The sequence below is a fragment of the Taudactylus pleione genome, unplaced genomic scaffold, assembly GCF_031769625.1.
Source record: "Taudactylus pleione unplaced genomic scaffold, aTauple2 ptg001020l, whole genome shotgun sequence".
Taxonomy (NCBI): domain Eukaryota; kingdom Metazoa; phylum Chordata; class Amphibia; order Anura; family Myobatrachidae; genus Taudactylus; species Taudactylus pleione.
Window position 1 is genome coordinate 308,316 of NW_028285421.1, and position 11,901 is coordinate 320,216.

Below are 11,901 nucleotides of genomic sequence, written 5' to 3' on the forward strand. Positions count from 1 at the left end.
GAGGTTTTCAGCTGTATTGCTCTACTCACTTAATTGTGCCAGCCCCCCTTCTCCCTTCCTCCCTGGTGTGTGCAGTGTTGGGTATCCGCGACTCCTCCTTGGAATGGATCATAAGGAGCACAAAGGGTTGCTGTTAGTATTGCCTGTAGCTCGTAAATGTTTCCTCCAAAACATGATAGGGACATACCCTCCCAGCATAGTTTTATTCAAGAATAATCTCTTTTTCGTGCATATATCAAATAAAGTTGGTGGTATCCTCTTTGGACACTTGTGTGAGGAGACTCTAAGGCTGTTTGAAAAGTTTTATTGATCTCCATACATTTGTCATTGATAATAGTATGTACAAATAATGGTGTAGGAAGTGTCCAGGATGTGTTTTACCAAGTTAGTGGCTTCCTTAGTGGGTTTCTTTTCTAGACAAATGTATTTTATTTTTTTGTGTTTTGTATTGTTTTTTAGGTTGATGTTGTGACTAATATTAAGGTTGAAAATATAGAGGTAGAAAAAGAGACCTGTGAGACTGATAATAGGGCAGAAGATACAGATGGCGAAGAAGAGACGTATGTGACTGCTATGAAGGCAGAAGATATAGAGGGCGAGGAAGAAACGCACGTGACTGATATGAAGGCAGTAGATATAGAGGAAGAAGAGGCGTATGTGACTGATATGAAGGCAGAAAATATAGAGGAAGAAGAAGAGACGTATGTGACTGATATAAAGGCAGAAGATATAGATGGAGAAGAAGAGACGTATGTGACTGATATAAAGGCAGAAGATATAGATGGAGAAGAAGAGACATATGTGACTGATAAAAAGGCAGAAGATATAGAGGGAGAAGAGACGTATGTGACTGATATAAATGCAGAAGATAGAGAGGGAGAAGAAGAGACGTATGTGACTGATATGAAGGCAGAAGATATAGAGGGCGAGGAAGAAACACACTTGACTGATATGAAGGCAGAAGATATAGAGGGAGAAGAAGAGACGTATGTGAGGGGTGATCAGCAGTGTAAGGAGGAGGAAATCCCTACAGATATCACCATAGGTTAGTAATAAATACTTGTTACAGAAAAAGTCATATATTCCTTACAGTACAACACAGGGCTGTAACTAGCTATGGGCGTCTAGCAAGTATATGAAGCCAATCGGGCGTCCTTAGGACAGTTATCGTTGCACTTACTGAAGCAGCACCACACCCCCTCAGTGTGATGTAATGGTGTTGCACGCTCAGTGGATGGGGCCAGCACAGGGTGCAACCGTGACCTGTTAAAACAATTCCTTATTCTACGTGCTCAGCCAAAGGGCTTGGCCTGGCCTACTGACACTACATAGGATGATATACTGAATATTTGTGCTCACTTCCTAATAAGAAGAACTAGTAGACATTTCTGTATGTAGGAGGGATCACCATGAGGGTGGGGAACACGTCTTTTGGGATGAAATAATTTCCTCCCACACTACTCTCCTGCTTTTCATAATGGAAATATGCAATAATAAACATAATATTCATGTATATAGTCCCCAATATGGCGACCTGTGCGCATTTCCAGCTTCTCTCTCCGTATATCCCATGGATATTGCGCATCTTTCCTGTAAGCCTGGAGGCAGCAGTGTCTTGTTCACGTGCCTTCAGCTTTCATGGTCTAGTACAGGCCTGGCCAACCTGTGACCCTCCAGCTGTTGTGTAACTACACATCCCAGCATGCCCTGCCACCATTATAGCATTTCCTAATAGCCAGACTACAGCAGGGCATGCTGGGACTTGTAGTTTCACAGCAGCTGGAGAGCCACAGGTTGGCCAGGCTTGGTCTAGTATGTCAGAACACATTCTATCTATAGTATATGAGAGATTCTCTCCTGTGATATCACAAAGTAACCACCAGCACAAGCATCGTAAATTATTAACAAACATGTCCGTGCCTGGGTTACCCATATTGTACATGGTACAAGCTGCGTGGCGATAGTAATGCAGTATATATGAATACTATATAGAAAGACAATTGTTGTGGGATGTGGTCGGGGACCCAAGCCACGCGGCTGAGATGGCCACCACGGCATAACGTTACGTGCTATGGCACCATCAGAGGGAAATATTGGCATTATAGGCTTTATGCGGGCTGCATATGTAATGGTGTAGTATGTACGGTGTGTGCAGCTGGCTGTGATATCTGTCCATCATCTGGGGGCTGCACCCCCAAGGCTGTTACCTCCCAGTGCTGGGCACAGTGTAGGTAATGTGCAATGTTCAGGGTACGAGAGGCTGTAATTCCTACTTACTGTATTTATATGTACAGATATATATATACCTATCATATGGGTTACCCTGCAGCCTCAGGGCAGCTACATTCCGGACTATAGGGCTGCACTTGTACATTGCTAAGCGCAGTGCACAGAGTATATAATAATGTTACATGTACTGACTGGGCACTGTTATATAATAGCACTTTCCCCATAGTGTCTGTGTGACCCCTGGAAAGTGTAGTGAGCGGCCAGGTTACCCGATAAGGGGAGGTTATTGTGTCACCCAGATACAGGCAGTGACATGTTAGTGAAGCCTGTGAGTAACCATTTGCCCTAGTGATGTCTTTGTCTTTTGGTCTTCCTGCATGTTGGAGTTTCCTGTTCATGCATTCCGTACTAAGGAGACCAGTCATGTAACACGTCGTGTTTAAGTCACAGTAATTTAGTTTTCTTCATGATGAGTAAATATTCTGTGTAATAAGTGTCAGGTGTATCACAGGAGGAATGTAATGAACAAGTTCCTGTGAAATTATATTTAGTTTTCGTTTCCTGATGTGATAACTTATGTAGAGAGGTTTGGGCTGGATCCCCGCTGTGTTATATACATTATCTGTATGTAAAGAACTGATGTGGCTCTGTAAGGTGTATACCCTGTGACTATCTGAGAGGTGAGAACCTGTGTAACACCTTGTATGCTATGGAATAACTGTCTTTGTAATGACATATCCCATGAGCAATAAATATTCAATTGTCTTAGACACCTGTATCTGCTCGTATCCTGTGACTACCAGAGTAGCTCCAAACACTACTCCCAGCTGTTCTGGTGTGAGCCCAGTGTTTTCAAGCTCAGTCCCTCTGCCAGATACCCTGTGCAGACTGGTCCACGGTGAGAGACCAGAGGCAATTAGCCGCCACCACCCAGGAGGCATTGGGAGGAGTCAGTAACAGGCGGTTGCTGACAGAAACAATTCCTAGAATCTGTGTGTATCCAGCAAAGGACAGGATAGGGATTTGTTCATATTTTGCTTAAAACATGTAAGTTTGCAGCCCGGCATCAGGAGTTCCTACTCCATGAATGATCCTTCATACACCAATAACTTGTAGTTACATCTTCCTCGCCTCCCAGCTACAGAAGCAAATTGTGAAACAAAAACCTATCGCCACGCAGCTGGTACCATGTAACGTATGGGTAACACCCAGCACTGGCCTATTTTATTTTGTTTCAAAATTGTGTCTAAAAGTCCTGAATGCTGTCAATCATGCCGATATGAGGCCGTTTTGGGTGTGGCTCATTAGCCTATGCTTGTTTAGGTGTTAGAACTTGGATCTGGGAGGTGAGTACACTTTACCAGCAGTTTAATGGTGATGCATATACAATATAGATATCTGCAAAAATCTTGATACTGGGCTGCAAGCTTAAATGTTTTGCCGAAGGCCTTGTGCTTGGATTGCTAGATGTACCCAGGTTTGTATTGGTGGGGCCAATGCCGATAACAATTGTCTTTATGTTTTCTATTAGAATAAACATGTAACCCTTGTGAGAACTATAGCATAGTATAATATGTGACCATTATACATTGTACCATGACCAACAAAACTCTATTTCTTGCTAATTTGGGGACCTGTCACTGTAGTCTCTATTGGAAAACTATCCCTGTTACAGGGAAACAATACTTTTATCATATATTTTATTCCCAGCAGATGGATGTAACAGAAGGAAGATCTCAGAGGGACATCTCATCTTATCTACAGATGGTGACATAGAAGATCACAACATCACCCGACATTCTCTAGGACAAAACCCTAACACCACAATTATACACCCAGCACCTCACAGTGCACATGTGTCATCTGATCCCTCTGATTATGGGGAATGTTCTCCTGATACCTCAGATAGTGGTACACCTATTACAGCTCCTGCAGTAGATAAAATATTGTCCTGTTCTATAGATGCCCAACAGAACACAGAAGTAATTAATGATCAACCAACTAAGATCAGTGCAAAGCCCCATACATGCTCTGAGTGTGGGAGATGTTTTACACAGAAATCAGATCTTGTTATACATCAGAGCTATCACACAGGTGAGAGGCCATTTCCATGCTCTGATTGTGGGATATGTTTTACACAGAAATCAGCTCTTGTTAGACATCAGAAAAGTCACACAGGTGAGAAACCATTTCCATGTTCTGAGTGTGGGAAATGTTATACACAGAAAGCACATCTTTTTAGACATCAGAGAAGTCACACAGGTGAGAAGCCATTTCCATGTTCTCAGTGTGGGAAAAGTTTTACAGCAAAATCAAGTCTAATTACACATCAAAGATGTCACACAGGTGAGAAACCGTTTCCATGCTCTGAGTGTGGTAAATGTTTTACAGCAAAATCAAGTCTAATTATACATCAAAGATGTCACACAGGCGAGAAACCGTATCCATGCTCTGAGTGTGGGAAATGTTTTACCAATAGTTCACTTCTTGTTAGACATCAGATGATACACACAGGGAAGAAACCATTTCCATGCTCTGAATGTGGGAAATGGTTTACAGTAAAATCAAATCTAATTACACACCAGAGACGTCACAAACGTGAGAAACCATTTCTATGCTCTGATTGTGGGAAATCTTTCAAAGACAAAACATATCTTCTTAGACATCAGAGAAGTCACACAGGGGAGAACCCATTTTCATGCCCGGAGTGTGGAAAATGTTTTCCACATAAATCATATCTTGTTAAACATCAGAGAACTCACACTGGTGAGAAACCATTTCCATGTTCTCAGTGTGGGAAATGTTTTACAGAGAAATCAAATCTTATTGTACATCAGAGAAGTCACACAGGTGAGAAATCCTTCCCATGCTCTGAGTGTGGGAAATGTTTTACACAGAAATCAAGTCTAATTACACATCAGAGACGTCACACAGGTGAGAAACCGTTTTCATGCTCTGAGTGTGGGAAATGTTTTACATATAAATCGTATTGCATTAAACATCAAATAATACATAAAACAAATATGAGCTGATAGACATGAAACAAAACTTTAACCAAAATATTTGAAGCTGTTGAATTATTTAATCTGTTGTGTTTTGAATACCAGCAATAGAAGAATGGACAACACACAGCGCCATCAGTAGACAAAACATTGGTACATTTTCCACACAACAATCGACCTATTATAAAAGGAAAGTATATATTACACAGTCATGGACTACAGAAGGGAACAGACAAAGAACAGAACAGGGAGGGAAAGATGTCTTTTGTGTTGTTACCCAAAAGCAAGTAATCATCGGTCTCCTTGTACTATAGCCAAGAGAACCATGTGGTGACAAATTCCCAATGTCAGTCCATCGTGGAGAACATCACATCTTCCATCTGATGTTATACGTATGTGATGTAATGAGTTGCTGTAATTGTCATTACCTGTGTGTGATGGGGATCAGTGAGGCATAGATTATAGTAACACACTGCCTGTTATATACTCACACACACACAGTGCTATGTATGTCCTCTCATCACTCTGCATTTCATTCCGCTGACCAATTGGCTCAGATGTAGGCCTGAGTCTTATCAGCCATACTATATCTTACCCTTCAGTCTTATGGGGGCAGCTAGCCAGGGGGCAACTAACTGTGGTAATACACAAAGTATGCAATAACTAAGTGGGTTTTCTAAACAGTTAAAAAAAAATAAAGTGTAACAAACATTGATCACCATCTGTGACCAGGTAATTTCATAGTCAAACTTGACATTTATTTATGTACTGTCCTACATATTTCACCTTTTTATCCAAAATCCACGTTTTAAAAATAGCTTTTTCCTATATCACTCCATGGTATCTTCTCTAAGGCTATTACATCCATCACTCTCCCTGTATCTCACCCCTCTGTACACATTGCCACCTCATTACTCTACTCCCCTCTTATATACACACATGAGCTTTTTCCTATATCACTCCATGATATCTTCTCTAAGGCTATTACATCCGTCACTCTCCCTGTATGTCACCCCTCTGTACACATTGCCTCCTCATTACTCTACTCCCCTCTTATATACACACATGAGATTTTTCCTATATCACTCCATGGTATCTTCTCTAAGGCTATTACATCCGTCACTCTCCCTGTATGTCACCCCTCTGTACACATTGCCTCCTCATTACTCTACTCCCCTCTTATATACACACATGAGCTTTTTCCTATATCACTCCATGGTATCTTCTCTAAGGCTATTACATCTGTCACTCTCCCTGTATGTCACCCCTCTGTACACATTGCCTCCTCATTACTCTACTCCCCTCTTATATACACACATGAGCTTTTTCCTATATCACTCCATGGTATCTTCTCTAAGGCTATTACATCCGTCACTCTCCCTGTATATCACCCCTCTGTACACATTGCCTCCTCATTACTCTACTCCCCTCTTATATACACACATGAGCTTTTTCCTATATCACTCCACGGTATCTTCTCTAAGGCTATTACATCCATCACTCTCCCTGTATATCACCCCTCTGTACACATTGCCTCCTCATTACTCTACTCCCCTCTTATATACACACATGAGCTTTTTCCTATTTCACTCCACGGTATCTTGTCTAAGACTATTACATCCGTCACTCTCCCTGTATCTCACCCCTCTGTACACATTGCCTCCTCATTACTCTACTCCCCTCTTATATACACACATGATCTTTTTCCTATATCACTCCATGGTATCTTCTCTAAGGCTATTACATCCGTCACTCTCCCTGTATGTCACCACTCTGTACACATTGCCTCCTCATTACTCTACTCCCCTCTTATATACACACATGAGCTTTTTCCTATATCACTCCATGATATCTTCTCTAAGGCTATTACATCCGTCACTCTCCCTGTATGTCACCCCTCTGTACACATTGCCTCCTCATTACTCTACTCCCCTCTTATATACACACATGAGATTTTTCCTATATCACTCCATGGTATCTTCTCTAAGGCTATTACATCCGTCACTCTCCCTGTATGTCACCCCTCTGTACACATTGCCTCCTCATTACTCTACTCCCCTCTTATATACACACATGAGCTTTTTTCTATATCACTCCATGGTATCTTCTCTAAGGCTATTACATCTGTCACTCTCCCTGTATGTCACCCCTCTGTACACATTGCCTCCTCATTACTCTACTCCCCTCTTATATACACACATGAGCTTTTTCCTATATCACTCCATGGTATCTTCTCTAAGGCTATTACATCCGTCACTCTCCCTGTATGTCACCCCTCTGTACACATTGCCTCCTCATTACTCCCCTATTATATACACACATGAGCTTTTTCCTATATCACTCCATGGTATCTTCTCTAAGGCTATTACATCCGTCACTCTCCCTGTATCTCATCCCTCTGTACACATTGGCCCCTTAAAAAGTGGGAGGCACATATAGAAACCGTTGTAATTCCTACACCGTTCACCTGATTTGGATGTAATTACCCGAAAATTAAATCTGAAAGTCTGCAGTTAAAGCACATCTTGTTTGTTTCATTTCGAAGCCATTGTGGTGGTGAACAGAGGCCAAAATATGAAAATTCTGTCAATGCCCCAATATTTATGCACCTGACATATATATATATATATATATATTCCCTATAACTCTGAGCACTTACTGTGATTACCTGTATGTATATATATATTCCCTATAGCTCTGAGCACTTACTGTGATTACCTGTATGCATATATATATATTCCCTATAACTCTGAGCACTTACTGTGATTACCTGTGTATATATATATTCCCTATAACTCTGAGCACTTACTGTGATTACCTGTGTATATATATATATTCCCTATAACTCTGAGCACTTACTGTGATTACCTGTATATTATATAAATAAAGTACGCTTGTGCGACTGCTGTGTGGCTCCACACTTCTCCGGGAAATGGCTCCTCTGTCCCTGACTTGCGGTTCCTGGCCGCTTTGGTCTAATCGTCCTCTGCTCGCCAAGAGCAGGGCATGCAGATCAGTCACCCCCCTCCAGCGGGCACACCAGTCCCACGCCACAGGACTACTCCGGTGGGAGCGTACGCTTGGGCAGATTCTCCCGACTCCTGCCCAGCCCAGGTCCTGCCACGTAGGCTAGGAACTCCACTCCCCTCAGGTTTCAGGTCAGAACTCACTGAAAAGCCTTGCACCTGCCATTATGCAACCTCTAATGTTCCCACGGTCTGGTGCCACCCCTGATCCCTAGTATTGGTTGGTTTGAACGCAGGGGCTGGGGACTGAGCAGTTGGTGATCACATCATTCACTGCTTCCCCCCTGTGGATATTGGTGCCAGCCTGTCTCATAATGGCCCCTTTGGTACAAAGGAAACTTAATCAGGTTGATATGAGGGCTGACTCCCCTGGGGCTATAGAAGGCGTCCCTGTTAACCCCTCATAGTCATTTGTGATGTCGCATGCCATTCAGCTGACTATAGCTTCCTGTCTAGAGCTTAGAGAGAGGGGGGCTATGGGGGATATCAGCTTTGTAACTTCCTATGGGGATATCAGCAGGCATACACAGATATTACACACTGATAGGCACAAACACTTGTATACACAGTTTACCTGCTGTGATGTCTTGGGGTTAATTAGCTCAGTAGAGGGTGGATTGGTGCAGTATTTAGGTGCTTAATGAGGGTCCACACACAGGTTTCCAGCATACAAATGAACATGATGCTTTACTTCAGCATGGTAGTCAGGAAACAACAATAAAATAATAAACAACCTAACGCTCTCTTAGGGCACTAGCTCACTTCTTGAGCCCTCTCTAGAAGGGAGAAGCTAGTCTGCCAACAGTCTCTGTAAATGGGGATCCTTCCTGCCACATGCAGAATTGGACCCTGGCCTGATATAGCTTCCTTAGAGGTCTGTCTCTTTAAGAACTTCACGTTTTTTTTATTTCTTCCTACTCAAATGCCATTTTCAAAGAGGACAACTCGCTCCGAAATTTCTTTACAGCTTGTTCATGAACATTTCTCTCATCAGCTAATTGTTCCATTATGTCATCTACCTCCCCAGCAAAATACGCATTACCTTCATTCAAAGCTTTACGCATTCTGTCAAATTCTTCCAGGCTGATATAGCCCTCATTGGACGGACCTTGCACCATACACTGACCACACACACTGACATCTTTATTTTGCTTTGAAAATGTCTCTTTCGACGGAGTAACACTGTTTACCCCTTCAATTGGAAAGGATTCACCATAGAGGATTTCAAACAACTGTAAATCCCTTCCATGTAACCGACTTTCTTCACATTCAGACTGTAGACTCCAGTCCCAGATTTGAAAATCTCCAGCCTTAAACTGGACCTTTGTAGCAGGCATTCTGCCTTTAAAATTTCTTTTTTTATTTCCCATGATTCTTGTCACACAATATACAGGAATAACTTGCTTTTATTTTCACTGTATCACACTTCGTCTTCAAAAGTATTTTTAACACAGCAAAACATTTTTTCCTTCATGTGGCACCACAATTACCAGCATGTCAAGCTGTCTATTTAACAGCCTTTCAAAAGGAAATCTCTGCTCCTTCAGTGCCACACCTTAACGAGCTTGAGTATTCAACAGAACTTAAAACCACACAATTTCTTTTTAACCCTTCCAATGCTGAGGGAAAGTGCACATTTGCAGCCAATTCTCTTAAACAGTTCAACATACGTTTAAACAGTTCAACTTGCATTGTTTCCACTCACCACCTTGACGACCCATGCAGGTGCAGTGAGCCTCCTTATGTCCACTTGCGTAGAACCTTGGTGCATAGAATCTCTTATGCCCGCATTCTCCACCATATTGTGATGTCTTGGTAAGCTCGGCAGAAGGTAAGTGGTGCAGTGTTTAGGTGCTTAATGAGGGTCCACACACAGGTTTCCAGCATACAAATGAACATGGTGCTTTACTTCAGCATGGTAATCAGGAAACAACCATAAAATAATAAATAAACCTAGCCCGTTTGGGGCAACCCTCTCTATGAGGGAGCAGCTAGTCTGCCAACAGTCTCTGTAAATGGTGGTCCTTCCTGCCACATGCAGAATTGGACCCTGGCCTGATATAGCTTCCTTAGCCTGCAGCCTCGCTGCTTTATAGTACCACAGTCTGAGAGTTTGATAGCCTTCCCTGTACCTCACAGGTCTAGGCTCAGGCCTCCTGGCCCCCAATGGCTCGCTCAGCTTCACTGGGCTCTCCTGGCTGCTACAGTCTCACCTAGACTGTCTCCAGCAGCCTGACTGGTCTGCCTTCTCGTCAGCCCACACCTGAGCTCTCTCCACCAGGCACCCACAGGTGTATCACCATTCAGTATTTCAAGCCTGTGTGGGAGGATCTCTCCAATCCCACACAGAATCTGCTGCTCACCAGCGCCATCTCTGGTGATACTGCCACACTTCATAGGAAGAAAAATAAGGTTGATTGTTGGGTATATAGTCACCATGTTATTCAGGGAATGTTATGTTAATGTCTATCTCATTGCACTAAAAGAAAAATCAAACAACACTATGGAACTCACACACTTGAACCTTATAATGTCACAGGTTCCCTACGTTTAAAAGTAACAAGGTATATTCAGGACAATATCATGAGTATTAACTAAACGGTACAGGAGCTGAAGGTACTTATTTGGGAGCCAGTATTTGTAACACAATCTTACAAAAAGGACCTTTCAGAATTAAACTTGTTTGGGGATCTTTTAGAAATTATTAAATACACAAAACCTAATAATAAAGAAGAATGCATGAGTGCATTAATAAACTGTGTAATAACAGAAGGAATGTCGGGGTACAATAAAACATACAGTCATCATATCGCAGAATGGAACAAGCAAGAAGAAAGCGTGGATGAAAAGGTGCCCGTTGTAATGTTCCTTATGGTTTTTTATATAACATATTGTCTAATAAACCATGACACTACCACAGGGGTTATAATATATGTGGACATAGGGCTTATAAATGGTTACGAGTGAATTATTTTGGAATAGGTCTTATAAGAACAATACTACCCGATACTGTGGTAATACAACATATAGGTCTAAAAGAAACATGAAATAATTACTGTGTAAGAACGGTAAATAGGGATACAAATGGTATATGAAATGTACAAGCACCTCTTTACACTGTCCCAAGGTTGGTTTGGTATTTGGTACATGGGGAATAACCACAAATCAAAGAATGATACAGAATTGGGAGATTGTGATATTATTTACTAAGACATATATGACAGTACTTTTAGATTTGTGGGAAGAGAGCTCCAAGCAATAAAAACTCGATTGATGCAGCACAGAATGGTGTTGGATCACCTTACAGCTGCAATTTCAGGATATGGTGTCACATTAGAAACAGTATATTGGTTACAGTGTTGTACATACATCACAAATTCTTCTAATGCAGAAGAAATAATAAAAGACAGGTTGAATGAGGTTACTCGGGTTAAAAAATAAATTTGCTGAACAAATAAACATGAAGGTGCGATTCCCGACAGCTGGTTCACCTGCTTGAACCCCAGGACCTGGTTCACGTGGGTTGGAAATTGGTTGGCGACATTATGCACACATTGGGAAAGTTAATAGTTTTTGTCATGTTGTTCATTTTTTATATATTAGTGAAATGCTTCAAGAAGATTTTCCAATGCATTAAGAAGAAA

General features: G+C 41.8%; 1 protein-coding gene across 3 annotated transcripts in view; it reads left to right on the forward strand.

Moving 5' to 3' along the window:
- The window catches only part of LOC148454247 (uncharacterized), a 32,183-nt gene extending 25,803 nt beyond the window's left edge, over nt 1-6,380 (forward strand). For 2 of the 3 annotated variants that reach the window (XM_088461139.1, XM_088461141.1), the window contains 2 exons: nt 460-1,045; nt 3,940-6,379. In XM_088461139.1, the coding sequence (XP_088317265.1) occupies nt 460-1,045; nt 3,940-5,261 (1,908 nt within the window). In that variant the 3' untranslated portion in view covers nt 5,262-6,379. Of the gene's footprint in view, nt 1-459; nt 1,046-3,939 lie in introns of all 3 variants that reach the window. The other variant, XM_088461140.1, reaches the window with a different exon arrangement.
- Nucleotides 6,381-11,901: the final 5,521 nt, after the last annotated feature.